Raw genomic sequence first — 15,486 nt, forward strand, 5'->3', positions numbered from 1 at the left:
TTGCTAAACTGTGAGTCACTTTATAGTTTGTAACCTAGTTTGAGCCTCCTGGACTCATGCTCAAGTAAGCAAACCACGCAACTAACATGCTGAGTCAGTTGTTGGTTCTCAATTTCTTGGCTTCTTGTCCACTCAGCAACCTGTCAGTAGTATATCCTTTCTACCCCATCCCTTGGAAGTTTATCCTGACACAGCTTTTGCTAGAATCCAACAAGTTGGAACAGAAGCCACATTTAGTCAGAGCATACAGAACCATTAGGCAAATTACTAAACTTCACTACTGCTATTGGAAAAGCCTGTTTTGTTCTTTTGCCCCCTGTATCCTTTTACCAGTGTATATTTTGGGAAAGTGATGAAGTATAAGCACATTTCTCTCAGCATGTTGGAGCTGATGGAACCCTACACTTGGAGTAGGCAGCTGTAGGTGAAACTCCATCTTGAAAAGAATCCTGATGAAGCAATTTCAGCCAGGAGCTAATAGCTGTGATATTTTGGTAGACGTTGCTACGTGACATTCATTTAAGCATCCCCAGAAACTGAATGCTAACACCTTATTAATGACACAGGCAGAGGGTTCCCCCTTTCTAGTTAGCAGCTAGAAAATCAAATTTTTATTTTATTTTTACATATACATGTATCTATTCTTTTTCAAATTCTTTTCCCATTTAGGTTGTTACAGAATATTTAGAAGAGTTCCCTGTGCTATACAGTAGGTCCTTGTTGGTTATCTATTTTATTTTATTTATTTATTTTTTAAAAAATAAATTTACTTATTTAATTTATTTTTGGCTGCGCTGGGTCTTCCTTGCTGCGCGCGGGCTTTCTCTAGCTGCGGCGAGCGGGGCTACTCTTCATTGTGGTGCGCGGGCTTCTCATTGCGGTGGCTTCTCTTGTTGCAGAGCACGGACTCCAGGCATGCAGGCTTCAGTAGTTGTGGCTCACGGGCTTAGTTGCTCCGCGGCATGTGGGATCTTCCCCGACCAGGGCTCAAACCCGTGTTCCCTGCATAGGCAGGCAGATTCTTAACCACCGTGCCACCAGGGAAGCCCTGGTTATCTATTTTAAATATAGAGGTGTGTACATGTCAATCCCAAATTTCCAGTCTATCCCTGCCCCCCACCCTTCCTCCCTGGTAACCGTAGTTAAGTTCGTTCTCTAAATCTGTGAGTCTGTTTCTGTTTTGTAAGTAAGTTCATTTGTATAATTTTTTAAAAATATTCCACATATAAAGCATATCATATGATATTTGTCTTTCTCTGTCTGACTTATTTCACTTAGTATGATAATCTCCATCCATGTTGCTGGAAAATCAAATTTTTAGTCCCAGATTTTTCCACTGGGAAACATCTTACTCAACTCACATCTCCCGGGGAAGGGTTAAAGTAAAGCCAGAGTTGAAAACAGTATAAAAGGTAAAAGTGCTTCCTACATGTTTACTGATTTATGAAGCATGAGAATACTATACATCAAATTCAAATCTGGAGAGGGATAGCTGTATCTGAAAGTTTTTATTAAAAAAAAAAAGCAATCACAAAAGGTTAACATTTTGTAAATCTGGGTGGCAAATACATAGATTTCTTTTATGTTTGTTTCTAGAAAATGTAAAGATGTAAAGATGTAGAAGTGTCAATAGAGAACCTCTTACATATATGAAGATGGAGGAATTTCACTCTATGTACCCCTTTTGTAGAATTAAAGTTTCCAAAGTTATTTCTTTATGGTGAATTTATCACAAAAGTGATATGCAAACACATGGTATAAGATGAATGAAATAACTACCACCACCACCATCACCATCATCACACCTAGCCTTGGATATGTTAACTCCCTGCATAGCTGTCATTCAAAGCATAAGCCGTTACATGGGCTCGCTATTTGTCAAATAGTGGTACCTATCAGAGTAGACATTTTATTGAGTTCAGGCTATCAAATCACTGACTGTGTGGTCCAACTATCTGTAGGTGCATTTTAACTAGGATGTTTATAACTCACATAAATGTTGAATCAGACTAGTATTCACTGAGTCTTAAAGATTGTTATTTATTTGTCATTAGCCAAAAGGAACATATTTGCCAAACTATCTTGCTAGCTCATCTATTCAGTTACTCAGCTTCTGGTAGAAACTACAATTTGTTTCAAAGACCGGAAATTTTCTTCCCCCAAGGTGAAAATAGAATATTATTTACAGGAGAAATTTAGAAAAACATAGCAAATAATATTGCCAGAAGGACTTTTGGATATGAAGCTAGAGATTTGGAAACCCAAGTTAGTAGCTAAGCTAAAATTATCACCTTAAGTGAGACAATTTTTCTACTTTTTAATAGTTCAGAGAGTTGAAAGACCTGTTGGGGGCGGTGAAGTTTGAAGGTTACTAGTAAATAACAGCCGTTTTATGAATTCTAAATTTGTTCTTAGTTTTTTTTTTTTAAAGCTAAAGTTAAAAAACTGGCCGTATTTCGAAACTCAAAAATGGTTTCTTGTACATACAATTTTCTGAATGAAACTTTTAAAGAGACATCACCGAATTTGAAGAAATTCCAGGATCTGACTTCTAAAATCTTACTTATGCCCCAGGCAAAAGGAGAGGGCGTGCAAGATAGCAGCTAGAAAATCCAAGTTTTAGTCGCAGATTTTTCCACTGGGAAACATCTTACTCAACTCACACCTTCCATGGAGGATTAAAGAGCAAGCCGAAAACAGTAAAACATCTGTGTAACTATGATTAAAAAATCAAAGCTACTGCATATATTGTATAATGATTCATGATGCACAGAATGCGACTACTGATGGAATTCAGGATCTGGAGAGAGATAATCAAAAACAATCAAGGATAAAAATGGCTCATACGATGTGAAAATTTGTAGTCATCAACAGAATGCCACTTTTAAAATAGTTTTACTGTCGAGTTTTAGTGAAATGGCTTGAAGAGACTCTATTAGGTATCAGTCTGACCTTGCTTACTGCAGTAGTTCTCTAGTATCCTTGCCAGATACTCTTCGGCTTCCTAAGATCTAAGGATTTCTAATGACGGGGAGTCACAGTATTAAGCACTAGCTTGAAGCGAGTTCCAGGGGAGTCAGTGACCTTGAATTCTTCACAACCCAAGGTGAGTCATACAGTCCTCAACACTGCATTGCATGAACTCGGCGATGAAATAAAAACACACACTTTAACCTTCAGATGTTTCTTTGGCAGTGCAAACATGGTACTTCGGATCTGGCTGACTACCTTTCCAGGGTCCTCTTAAAGTAATAAAAGTAAATCACTGATGCCCCAGCCAGGCCCATTTACTTGGTTAACTCTTTCACGCTTTTCAGACTCCGGTAAGCCCCATCCTCTCTGGATCTATTTACAAGTCCCCACTGTGGTGAAACTTTCATTTCCCCTCCGCCTCTGCTGCTTGATTAGGCACTTGGTCCACGATCAAACACACCGCTTTTTGGACACCGGGATTTTAGCACTTCAGGCTCAAACTATGATTATACAGACTGGAAGAGTCTACCCAATGAATGAAAAGCCAATCTAGCAAAAAGTAGTGGAATCGCTACTTTTGATGCGGAGGGGGTCGGAACCGCAGTTAGCCACTCTCCCCTCGCTCCCCCGGCGCCTCGGAGACAAGAAACCGAAAGGATGGGCGGGGCCTGCCGCGACCCTCGCGGCCTGCGCGGACCTGGGCGGGCCTCCAGGTTTCCCAGCAAGCTCCAGGACTGAGGAGGTGGGGAAAGGAGGTCATCGCGCCTGCGTGTTAGGAGGTGTGACCCGGGTGGGAAAGCTCTCCACGTCCGCCATTTTGGCTGCCTTCTGTCGGTCTGTTCAGTTACCACGTGAACCGCCGACGGAGACCCGTGGGGGGGGGGAGGCGGCGGCAGTGTTAAGTGAGAAGGGAAAAAAGACTACGAGGGGAAGGGGGTGTCTGGGTTGGGCGACGCGGTGACACCCGAGGCCCGGTGGCGGCGGTGGATCGGGGCAATCAAGGCTGAAGCAGCCAGGGAACGACGGCGGCGGCGGCGGCGGTCGGACAAACAGACTGACCGAGCCCGGCGGTGGCGGGAGCAGCGGGAGGAGCCGGAACGATGCCGGCCGTGAGCCTCCCGCCCAAGGAGAACGCGCTCTTCAAGCGGATCTTGGTAAGTGGGAGGCTCCGGACCAGCAGTGAGGAGGATTTAGCCGGTGCACGGGCCTGTCACCCCTAACCTCGGTCCAGGGGCACCCGGCCACCGCCGCCCGGGACCCCGCCTTCGTGCTCCTAGTCAGGCCGAATGCAATGCCTCGTCCCCTTCTCGGGGTTCTCACTTGGGCCCGCGCGCCAGGGGCCACGGGCTTCCTCCTCCCGTCCCCACGCTCCGGAGGCCGTTGTTCCGGAGTAGGCCCCATTCTCCTGGCTTCGAAGCGGCCGGTTTTCATGCGCCCTGAGCGAAGGGGACAGAGGCCTGGCCTTCAGCGGGGAAGCGGGCGACACGGGTAGGAGAGGTGGCCCGGGTGGTTTGGGAAGCCTGCCGGCAGGCCGGGGTGGCACGCTTGGAAGGAACAGGTGGTGCGGATGCGGCACAGCTCATTCATTGCCCAAGCGCGGCTCTCCCTCCATCGTCCGTCCCTCCCTCTTCCTCTCCTCTTGGGAGTCACCTGTCCCCGCCCGGCTCGGGGTCACTGAATGACCTGGGAGGAGGGAAGGAAGAAAGGCGTTCAGAAGAGGAGAGGAAGGCTTCTAAACGACAGCGTCGATGGAGTCAGTAGGAATGCTGAGATCTGCAGCTTCTCGGCCTCTTTACCTCCTTTCAGGAGTAGGGGAGACACATTTATTTCTTAGCTTCCGAGCGGGAAACATCACCCTCCTTGGGAGGTGGGGCCCATTGCGAGGGGGCGGTCCAGTAGGAAGTGGAAAGTTAAGAGCTTTCAGCGGAGAAGTTCTGGACACAGATTTTCTTGTAGACCGAAGTGTATTAACACTGACGCAAGAAGTGATTAGCAGAGAAAAGAGAATATAAGGACTTGTGAAATGGATCTTTTTGACGCTAGCTCAGGCTCGATAATTCCCTGCATTTCACTTTGCCGTTTGCATTTTTTTTTTTAATAACCGTAAATGCGATGATGTTTGGAGGGGCTGTTTACACTGTAACATCTGCTTTGTAGCTTTGGTGCTATAATTAATACTTTGTAGCACGTTTTTTGTTTGGCATCTAGTGTGTGGGTTGCCACTTTCGTGCAGACACTTCTTTATGAAAGGATTAACTGCATTTCCCAGACTTAAGACTTCCAATTTGGAGTGTGTGTACGAAAGTGTTAGTTCTTTCCTCTTGTAATTTAAATGTATTTCATTTGTTTGAAACGTGTGACAGCTCTGAGGATCCGGGTTTTCTAGAGAAAGGAAAGTAACCCATGCTGAACTAACTTTGATTTTACAAAAATATCCATATGCCTACAGATTTAGTCAGTTCGTGTGGAAACATATAGGAAAGTTGCATCCAATACGGTGTTAACTCTTAGTTACTTTGAAGTCCTTATTGCCATTTTTTTTGGTTTCAAGACTAATTGGAGTGTAGGTAGGACTGTAGCACCTTTCTACCACAGCAATTTATTTACTTTTACAACTTTTAAAGGAGTAGTTGTTCTCTCCATTATGATAGCCGTTAGCCACATGTGGCTCTTGTACACTTGAAATATGGCTAGTGTGATTGAGAAATTGAATTCTTAATTTTAATTAATTTAATTTAGTCCCAAGGTGTCTCAAGATTAAGGAACACCCTGAGATTAAGGCTAACAGCTAGTGTAAGGGTCAGGAATGCAACTTTTTTTCGGCTGCGTTGGGTCTTCGTTGCTGCACGCGGGCTTTCTCTAGTTGCGGCGAGCGGGGGCTGCTCTTCGTTGCGGTGCGCGGGCTTCTCATTGCGGTGGCTTCTCTTGTTGCGGAGCACGGGCTCTAGGCGTGCGGGCTTCAGTAGTTGTGGCACGAGGGCTCAGTAGTTGTGGCTCACGGGCTCTAGAGCGCAGGCTCAGTAGTTGTGGCGCATGGGCTTAGTTGCTCCACGGCATGTGGGATCTTCCCGGACCAGGGCTCGAACCCGTGTCCCCTGCATGGGCAGACGGGTTCTTAACCACTGCACCACCAGGGAAGTCCTGAAACTTTTTTTTTTCCACGGCACTTAAACCACACCTGCCTAGTTCTTTGTTAGGTAAAAGGAGTTGTAGTAATTGTTAGGTGGCTACACATATTGTCGGTACCTACAAATGTTGTAGGTAAATTATTTCATGTTATTTATTGCTTTTGGAAAAAGTGCTGTTTCTACAGTTAATGATACTTAGGTTGGACTTAGTTGCAGATGAAATTAAAATTAGGAATTGTTAACAAGTAGATTTCCATATGTGCATAGGAAGGTCAGCTGACTTTAGTTTCTATGTGACAATAATAGTTTTGCAGCTGAGTAAGGAAAGTGACCTTGAAATTGGTCTTAATATACTTTTACGCATACTGCATGTGTTTAGAATATAACAAAGAAAAAATAAAAAATGGAAACAAAGTTTTACCTGCTCTGAAGTCCCCTTTCTTCTGTATACAGTAGGTAATCAAATGTTTGAACTAGAATAAATTTGTTTAAAAGTGAATTAGAGGGACTTCCCTGGCAGTCCAGTGGTTGAGACTTCGCCTTCCAGTGCAGGGGGTGTGGGTTCGATCCCTGGTCAGGGGTGCTAGGATCCCACAGGCCTCGCGGCCAGGAAGCAAAGGCATAAAGCAGAGGCAGTGTTGTAGCACATTCAATAAAGACTTTAAAAAAAAAAAGGTCCACATCAAAAAAAATCTTAATAAAAAAAGAAGTGAATTAGAAAACAAAATGCAATTTTGATATAATGTAAATACACTACATTCTTATGAAACTCACAAAATACTTTTTTTTAAAAGTCTGTAAAGAATCTTATGAGAATAAAAATCTGATAATGTGGCAAATTCACTGATTTGTTTGTTTTGTTTTAGATTTCTATCCTAAATCCTTTCTGGAATGGATATAGTATGAACGAACACAGAAGTATATGTTTTTATATAAATTGACAAAGGATATATATTTTTAAATGCTTTATTGTGTTAGAAACCTGAAATGTTCAAGACATGATTCTTTTAGGTTAAAAGTAGATTAAAATACTTGTTTGTGCAGATTATTTCTAGAATAGAATATTCTGGTAAAAAAAAAATGAATGACTACAGTTTAGTTTTCACTTGTAATAGACAACATGATATGTGCAGAGAAGCAGACAAAAGCTAATAGGGAACTGAATTTAACGTTTGATTATGCAAGTATTTCAAAGCCTTGCAGTCTTGGCCATTATTGGGGATTACACAAACTAAGTTATTTGATGGTATAGAGTTGCCATCCCAAGTATTACTTTGAAGACTGGTTAAAAGCAGTTTCCACAGAGGCAGACGTGGTGCCCTGTATGATTGGTGGACAGGAGAGCTACTGGCCAACCAGCTTTAACAGAAGGGATCTCTTTGTTTAGTGTGCATTCTAATTTCCTTTAGTATTTCTGCTTCTGATAATGCATTTCTTAGCATTGATTCAAATATATTTTCTTTGTTCAAAAAAGTGCTTTTGGACATAAAAAGCTAGGTTATAGAAGGGATCATATGCAAAGGACTGTTTGTTCAGAATTTTCTCCCCCAGATAACGGCATAGTTCATTTCTTCTCTTATTTCTTTTAGAATTCTGCTCAGATGTCCTCTAAATGTTATATTGAGGTCTTCCTTGACCAGAAGTCCTCTTCAGCTCAACCTTCTTACTTTCTTCCTCGCTTTATTTTTCTCATCACTTATCATCATCTGACATATGTATACAAGTAATTTATCACATGTCTACCATAATTAAAACGTAGGTTTTATGAGGATAGGGATTTTGTTCTGTTAATTGCTATACCCCCATGAGTTAGAATAACGTACCATGATACGTATTCAAGAAATATTTTTGCATAAAATCAGTGTTAAGACAGTGACTATAGGGCAGGAAAGAGAAATTGTAATCTTTGGATTTTGTGCTTGCATAAAGACGTTTGGAGAAGGGAGTTAGTTAAGCTGGGCCTTGGCATTGTAGAATACATTGTTATATGAGGTAATTGTAGGGTATCAGGCAGAACCTGTATTACCCGGTGAGACCTTGGAAGTTTCATTTATTAATGAATCATGGTATTAGGTTTGTTTACATGGTCTTTTTCCCATCACAGAAGCATAAGAGGAAATTTTTATTGTTTCTTTTTTGGTTGTGTTAGAATTGGAGGAGAAATGGTATCTGGATTAAACGAGGCTGTTTGTCATGAGGAGCCTGTTGTATCAGGCAGTAAAGCTCAGTCATCTGTAGTTTCATACAGCTCTAAAACTGATTCTGACACAAAGTCAGGGGTGAGGACCAGTGTATATGATATGATGAGACAGGAATATAACATGTTAGAAGGGAGAACATTTGTAATTTAGAGTTGCTTTGTGAGTGTTTTTTAGAAAATTTAAAGATCAAATTGAATTCTTGGAATTTGGGAAAGGTGTGCTGGGAAGCTGGTGTTGCAGAGCAAGCCACTTAACTAATCAGTGACTGTAGCCAACCCTCAGCAGCCACATCTAAATACAACTTTGCTCTCTATTTGTAGGCAGTAGCCCTATTGAAGAGAGAAAAACTTAAGATTCTTAGTGAAAAATGGTTTTAGAAATAATGTCAGTTGCCAGTGCTGATGGTAAGAAGGACAAGTGAAGAGATTTAAAAGAGTGATGGTTGTTAGTATATATATTAGGATGTGGAGGGGAGGCAATTTTTGCTGTGACTGTATTCTTTTTTCCTTAATTAATTTTATTTATTTATTTTTGGCTGCGTTGGGTCTTCATTGCTGCGCGGGGGCTTTCTCTAGTTGCGACGAGCAGGGGCTACTCTTCATTGCGGTGCGTGGGCTTCTCTTGTTGCGGAGCACGGGCTCTAGGTGCACAGGCTTTAATAGTAGTGGCACGCGGGCTCAGTAGTTGTGGCTTGCAGCCTCTAGAGCGCAGGCTCGGTAGTTGTGGACACCAGGGAAGTCCTGTGACTGTATTCTTGACTTCTGGGAATTTCCCTGGAATGTTGGCTGTACATTTACATTTAAGCTGTTTTATGATGCACGCTGTACAAACTTGTATTGAAGTTGTAACATAAAAAAAAACGAGTTTAACTTGTTGCATGTGGTTTTTCCCCTTTAGGTAAGATATGAATTGTATCTTTACTACTTAATTTGGAACTAAAATAATTCCATAAAATTTTAATTTAATAAAAGCAATCTTTTTGTCTATTTAAAAGTGAAATATAAATTGCGATATAGAAATAAATGATGGAGAGGTTAATGTTTTTGTTATCTGATATGCTCTATTCCACTGAGATTTTCTTTGGTAAGTATAATAGGAACACATTTTCAGTTGAGATCATTTGAAATTTCTACTAAAACCTACTGGGGAAATTATAATCTTATTTGAAGCGAGTGATATATATATATATATTTTTTTTCCTGCAGTATGCGGGCCTCTCACTGTTGTGGCCTCTCCCGTTGTGGAGCACAGGCTCCGGACGCACAGGCCCAGCGGCCATGGCTCACTGGCCTAGCCGCTTCGCAGCATGTGGGATCTTCCCGGACCGGGGCACGAACCCGTGTCCCCTGCATCGGCAGGTGGACTCTCAACCACTGCTCCACCAGGGAAGCCCTCAGTGATAATTTTAATCTTAAAGATTGTTTGTTTTTATTATAGAGGAGATTATATAAGCATTTCTCTGTGTAATCTGTAAGAGTTGTTTTATCTGATCGTGTATAAAAGGAGAGATGAAAGTTTGCTTTTAAGAATATAGACCTAAGAGACTTACCTGGTGGCGCAGTGGTTAAGAGTCCGCCTGCCCATGCAGGGAACACGGTTTCGATCCCTGGTCTGGGAAGATCCCACATGCCGCAGAGCAGCTAAGCCCGTGAGCCACAACTACTGAAGCCCACGCTCCTAGAGCCCATGCTCCGCAACAAGAGAAGCCACCACAATGAGAAGCCCGCGCACCACAACTAGAGAAAGCATGAGCGCAGCCAAAAAAAAAAAAAAGTATGCCCATGTGTTTAAAAAAAAAGAATATAGACCTAGGGGGAAAAAAACCCCTCCAGGCTGGTTGTGTACTTCCACACATGGTGGTGGTTCTGATTTAAGAAAAAAAATGTTTCCCCTTATGTTAATGGCTTTCACTTAATATATGGTACCCTTTTTTTCAGAGAGATCTCATTGAAGATTACAAGATCACCTTTGGTTATCAGTGCTTGGGAACTGAGTCAGAATCTTTAAGAAGAGGGAAATGAAGTAAACTGATGTTTATTGATTGTCTATTTTGAGCCAGATTCTATGTCAGGCTTTTTTTCCACACTAGCTGATATAAACCTTGCATTACTCCTTTGAGGAAATGGTAATAAGTATAGGCAATACTTATGATTACATTGTCTAAAGTATATTTCTGATTGCTTTATATGCAGTCAGTTGTGCTATATCAGAACATACGGGTTCCTAAAAGTCAGTGCACTATGCAAAATCAGGTAATAAAACCCACAGGGCTTGTGGGGAAAGTGGAGTCGGCACAACACTTAAAAACTTCATTGATGCCAAATTAGGAACCAAGGTAAGAACCTAATAGAAATGATAGCACAGTTTTACATATGTAAAATGGCTAACCAATATGGAAATACTCTAATGTAAATACTGCCTTTTACCTTGGAAAAGACCTGAAGTTTGCTTGTAGAGGTAGGTGTCAGAAGGATTGCAGCTGGTGAATTATTATGAAGTGATGGAAGGAAAGTTATCTTAAATCTGAGAGAAAGTTGTAACACCTCATAACCCACAAGGTGAACTGAGGGAGTTTTGATGTTTGAGGTGTGTGTCTGTGTTGTGCGTGCCTATGCAGCTCGTTTCAGCTGGGTGCAGTTTTCTGTGTTCATCTAGTATTTCTGGTGGACAGATCCCACAGAAGCAAACTTGAAATTTAGTATGTTCAAAATGTCAAATTATCAATCGTGTGGGAGCAAATATGTGTTTTCAAAACTAGTATTGTAGGGAACTGGCCATACCTGAACTTACTTAGAGGTCAAACAGCCTGGGTCTGGGTAGCTCTTCCCTCACTCTGAAGTGTGTCTGTTATTATTTTCTTAAATTTTGGTTGCACCAGGTCTTAGTTACAGCAGGTGGGCTCCTTAGTTCCAGCTCCAGGGCTCCTTAGTTGTGGCACGTGGACTCCTTAGTTGTGGCATGCATGTGGGATCTAGTTCCCTGACCAGGGATCCAGCCTGGGCCCCCTGCATTGGGAGTGCAGAGTCTTATGCACTGCGCCACCAGGGAAGTCCCCTGAAGTGTGTCTAATCTTGCATCTAGTATCTGAGATAGTGTCACATTCTTTGGCAACTTAGTTGCCACTGCCATTAAGGAGACTTAAACTTCAAACATTTTCTTTGTTAGAAGAAGCTTTGTACCCAGAGTATCAAAAGTTTCAGACTAATTCATTCTAAAGATTTTTGTGGGGTGGCTAAGTAACACTTTTAAAGCAGGAAATAAAATATTATACGTTTCTTCAATTTGTATTTTGAAACAGTTTTGATGCTCAATGGGGGAAGCCTGGTGTGGAAAGAAAAATAGATGATGGGTTTTAATCCTGACTTTGCTTTACTTTATCTTTCATGTTTTTTAAGCCTTAGTTTGTAAATTTGAGTAAAGAGAGAAACAGTACTTTTCTGACCTACCTCACTGGTCAGGTAGTGAGATATGTATAAAAGTCCTTGGTAAATGGTAAAGCATATGTATTAGTAAACATCTGTTACAGGTGTAGTCTGTTAAGGACGTTAGCTTTTTCATTGAATTGATCTCATCTTGGTTTTATGTTATGCTTTGTATTCTGTTTAATATTATTATTTAGCTTTTGTATATTTTTTGTTATTTAGGAAGGTTTATATTTTTGTTTTAATCAGTTTTATGTTTTATAAACTTTTATGTTTATACCTTTAAAAATTCCTGGGAATTCCCCGGAGGTCCAGTGGTTAGGATTCGGCGCTTTTACTGCCGTGGGCCCGGGTTTGATCCCCGGTCAGGGAACTAAGATGCTTCAAGCCACGTGGCGTGGCCAAAAAAAATTCCTTTAGTCCTCTTTTTTTCTTACTTAGGGTGTGGAGGGGAGGGAATTTTATGCTGTGATTGTGAATTTTATGCTATTATTTTATTTGTCACCTATAAAATAATCCATTTTCTTTTCCCCCCCCATTTTTAAAAATTATGGTGAAATATGCATAATATGAAATTTACCATCTTAGCCATTTTTTAAGTGTTCAGTTCAGTGGCATTAATAAGCACATTCACATCATTGTGCAACCATCAACCCCGTCCATCTCCAGAACTTTTTCATCTTCCCAAACTGAAGCTCTGCACCCATTGAACAACTCCCCCATCACCACCTCTCCTCCAGCCCCTGGCACCCACCATCTGCTTTCTGTCTCTGTGGGTTTGGCTCCTCTAGGAACTGCATGGGAGTGGGATCATACAGCATGTGTCTTTATGTGACGGGCTTATGTCACTCAGCACAGTATCCTCAAGGTTCATCCATGTTGTAGCAGGTGTCAGAATTTCCTTCTTTTTTAAGGCTGAATAAAGTTCTGTTGTATTTATATACCACTTTTTGTTTATCTATTCATCTTTCAATGGACATTTGGGTTACCTCCACATTTTAGCCATTGGGAATAATGCTGCTATGAACATGGGTGTACAAATCTCTCTTCAAGACCCTGCTTTCCGTGCCTTTGGGTATATACCAAGAAGCAGATTGCTGGGTCATATGGTAATTCTTGAGGCATACCATACCGTTTTCCATAGTGGTTCCCAGCAATGCACAGGGGTTCCAGTTTCTCTACATTCTTGCCAACACTACTGTTTTCGTTTTTGTTTCATAATAGCCATACTAGTGACCATGAAATAGTATCCTATCGCAATTTTGATTTTCGTTTTCCTAATGATTAGTGATGTTGATTGTCTTTTCATGTGCTTATTGGCCATCTGTATGCTGTCTTTGGAGAAATGTCTAATTAAGTCCTTGCTCATTTTTTAATTGGGTTGTTTGTTGTTGAGTTGTAAGATTTCTCTCTATTTACTGGCTATCGAATGACTTGCAGCTATTTTCTTCCATCTGTGTGTAGTCTTTTTTTCCCCCCAGGCCTGTTTGTTCGTTTGTTTATTTATTTATTTACTGCACCGCATAGGCATGCGGGATCCTGGTTCCCCAACCAGGGATCGAACCCATGCTCCGTGCATTGGGAGCGTGGAGTTTTAACCACCGGACCACCAGGGAAGTCCCTGTGTGTCATCTTTTGCTGCACAAAATTTTTAAATTTTCATGAAGTCTACTTTTTCTCTTTTTTCTTTTGTTTTCTGTGCCTTTGGAGTCACATCTAAGAAATCACTGCCAAATTCAATGTCATGAAGCTTTTTTTTTTTTTTTTTGGCTGTGTTGGGTCTTCATTGCTGTAAGCGGGTTTTCTCTAGTTGTGGCGAGCGGGGGCTACTCTTCATTGCAGTGCACAGACTTCTCATGGCGGTGGCTTCTCTTGTTGCGGAGCACGGGATCAAGGCACGCAGGCTTCAATAGTTATGGGTTATGGGCTCTAGAGTGCAGGCTCTGTAGTTGTGACTCACGGGCTTAGTTGGTCTGCAGCATGTGGGATCTTCCTGGACCAGGGATCAAACCTGTGTCCCCTGCATTGGCAGGCGGTAAATCCATTTTCTTATGTGTGAGGCAGTGAATGAGCTTATTCTACTTAATTTTTTTTCTAGTCTCTTTTCCTCTGACTTTTTGAAGTTATTTTTACTTTGTGAGAGCATGCCATTTTATGTACTATTCTACCCGCATCAATACCTTTGTTTTAGATTTAATTCTACAATAAATGTAGTTAATATTAAACAGCAGACCTTTTTCTGAAGTTTTCCCAGTCATCTCTTGGTTGGATGAAGCTTATCGTCTAGTATAGATTCCTCAACAGTCCTTGTGGAAATCTCTTAAGGTCTTAGATGTTAAAAGTGTTTTCCTAGTGTCTTGATGTTTGAAGGACAGCTTGGCTGGGTTTAAAATCCTTGATTCACATCTTCTTATATTTCTTGAAAATAATTGCCCCCCTGTTGTCTTGCTTATATGTTGCTGATGCCAACCTGATTTTCTTTTCTTTGTTGATGACTTGGTCTTTCTTTTCGAAGACTTGAATTTTTCTTATCTGTAAAATTGAATTGTTTTACTGAGGTATGTCTCTGTGTTGACTATTGTGGGTAAATTTTCCCTTGTGGTTTCAGATTGTAGATTGATGTTTTCTTTTGAGTCAAGAATTACAGTTTTGAATATTAGTTCTGGTCAGTTGTTTCATTCTTCAGTGATCTTTGCATCTCTTTTATATTATGTTTCCTTCAATTCTTTTCTCTGTTATTCATTTGCTTGAGAAATCTTATTTTCTATCTTTTTAGATCATACATCTTGTAATTTAGTCTTCATTTCTGTGATGATTTTGTTTCTTTTCTGTTTCTTTAGTTTGTTCCTATTTTAAAACTTGTTTGCTCTTTAAAATTTTGAATATTGGATTTGAGGTGTTCTTTTATGTCTTCATTTGTTATTTATTTCTAATTTGTGATGGAGTGTTGAATCTTTCCTCTGTGTTATCGCTTTGGTTTTTGGTGTGTTTTCATCTGCCCAAATCTTTCACTTTTAAAAATACTATGTAAGTAACTTGGCATGAACGCTGGGTTCTTTTTTCTGTTCAGGTTATTTGTGATGGGTTTTACTGCACCAGCAATATAGACAATTTTATTTTGGGGTGAGGCTGGGTGGTTTCTTCAGTCTCTTAGTTCAAGAGTACCCTCTTTGTTGCTACAGTCAAATGCAGTTTTTAAAATAAGTCCCCTGTACCACATTGCTCTGTATTGGTTCAATAAGGCCTTGATCTTCAGTGCTGCCCTCTCCATCAAACCTTCAAGTGATACTTTCTCCTTCTAAGGTGTCTCCTTCTCCAAAGCTATGCCTTACTAAAACTGCCACCTTTGGTCTTAAAGACTTTCTGAGCCGCTACATTTTGACTCCCCAGTAGCCATTGCTCTCGTCCATCATGTTTCTCAGTACTTCCTTTTGACCTCTGGCTTGGGTGAACTTGGATGAATCCTGAATATTACCCATTCACTCACCACGAGGACGCTGCTGTATTCTTCTTTTGGACAGTTCCCATTGGAACATGGGACTTCTGGTCTTCAGTGTTTATGCAATTACATGTAAATTAGAGTTTTTAGTTGTCTTATCTCTTTGTAATGCTCTGGGTGATTTTATTTGCTTCCTTTCTTGGCCTGTATGGTTTTTTGTTTTCTTTTTTAAAATTAACTTATTTATTTATTTATTTAGGTTGAGTTAGATCTTTCTTGCTGCACGCGGGCTTTCTCTAGCTGAGGAGAGCGGGGGCTACTCT

At 41.0% G+C, this 15,486-nt stretch overlaps 1 protein-coding gene across 2 annotated transcripts in view; it reads left to right on the forward strand.

The window, feature by feature from the left end:
* Nucleotides 1–3,790: 3,790 nt before the first annotated feature.
* NAA15 (N-alpha-acetyltransferase 15, NatA auxiliary subunit) overlaps nucleotides 3,791–15,486 on the forward strand; it is a 74,514-nt gene continuing 62,818 nt past the window's right edge. For both annotated transcript variants that reach the window (XM_082652829.1, XM_082652830.1), the window contains exon 1: nucleotides 3,791–4,127. In XM_082652829.1, the coding sequence (XP_082508955.1) occupies nucleotides 4,074–4,127 (54 nt within the window). In that variant the 5' untranslated portion in view covers nucleotides 3,791–4,073. The remainder of the gene's footprint in view (nucleotides 4,128–15,486) is intronic.

Source organism: Grampus griseus, assembly GCF_964374135.1.
Source record: "Grampus griseus genome assembly, chromosome: 4".
Lineage (NCBI taxonomy): Eukaryota > Metazoa > Chordata > Mammalia > Artiodactyla > Delphinidae > Grampus > Grampus griseus.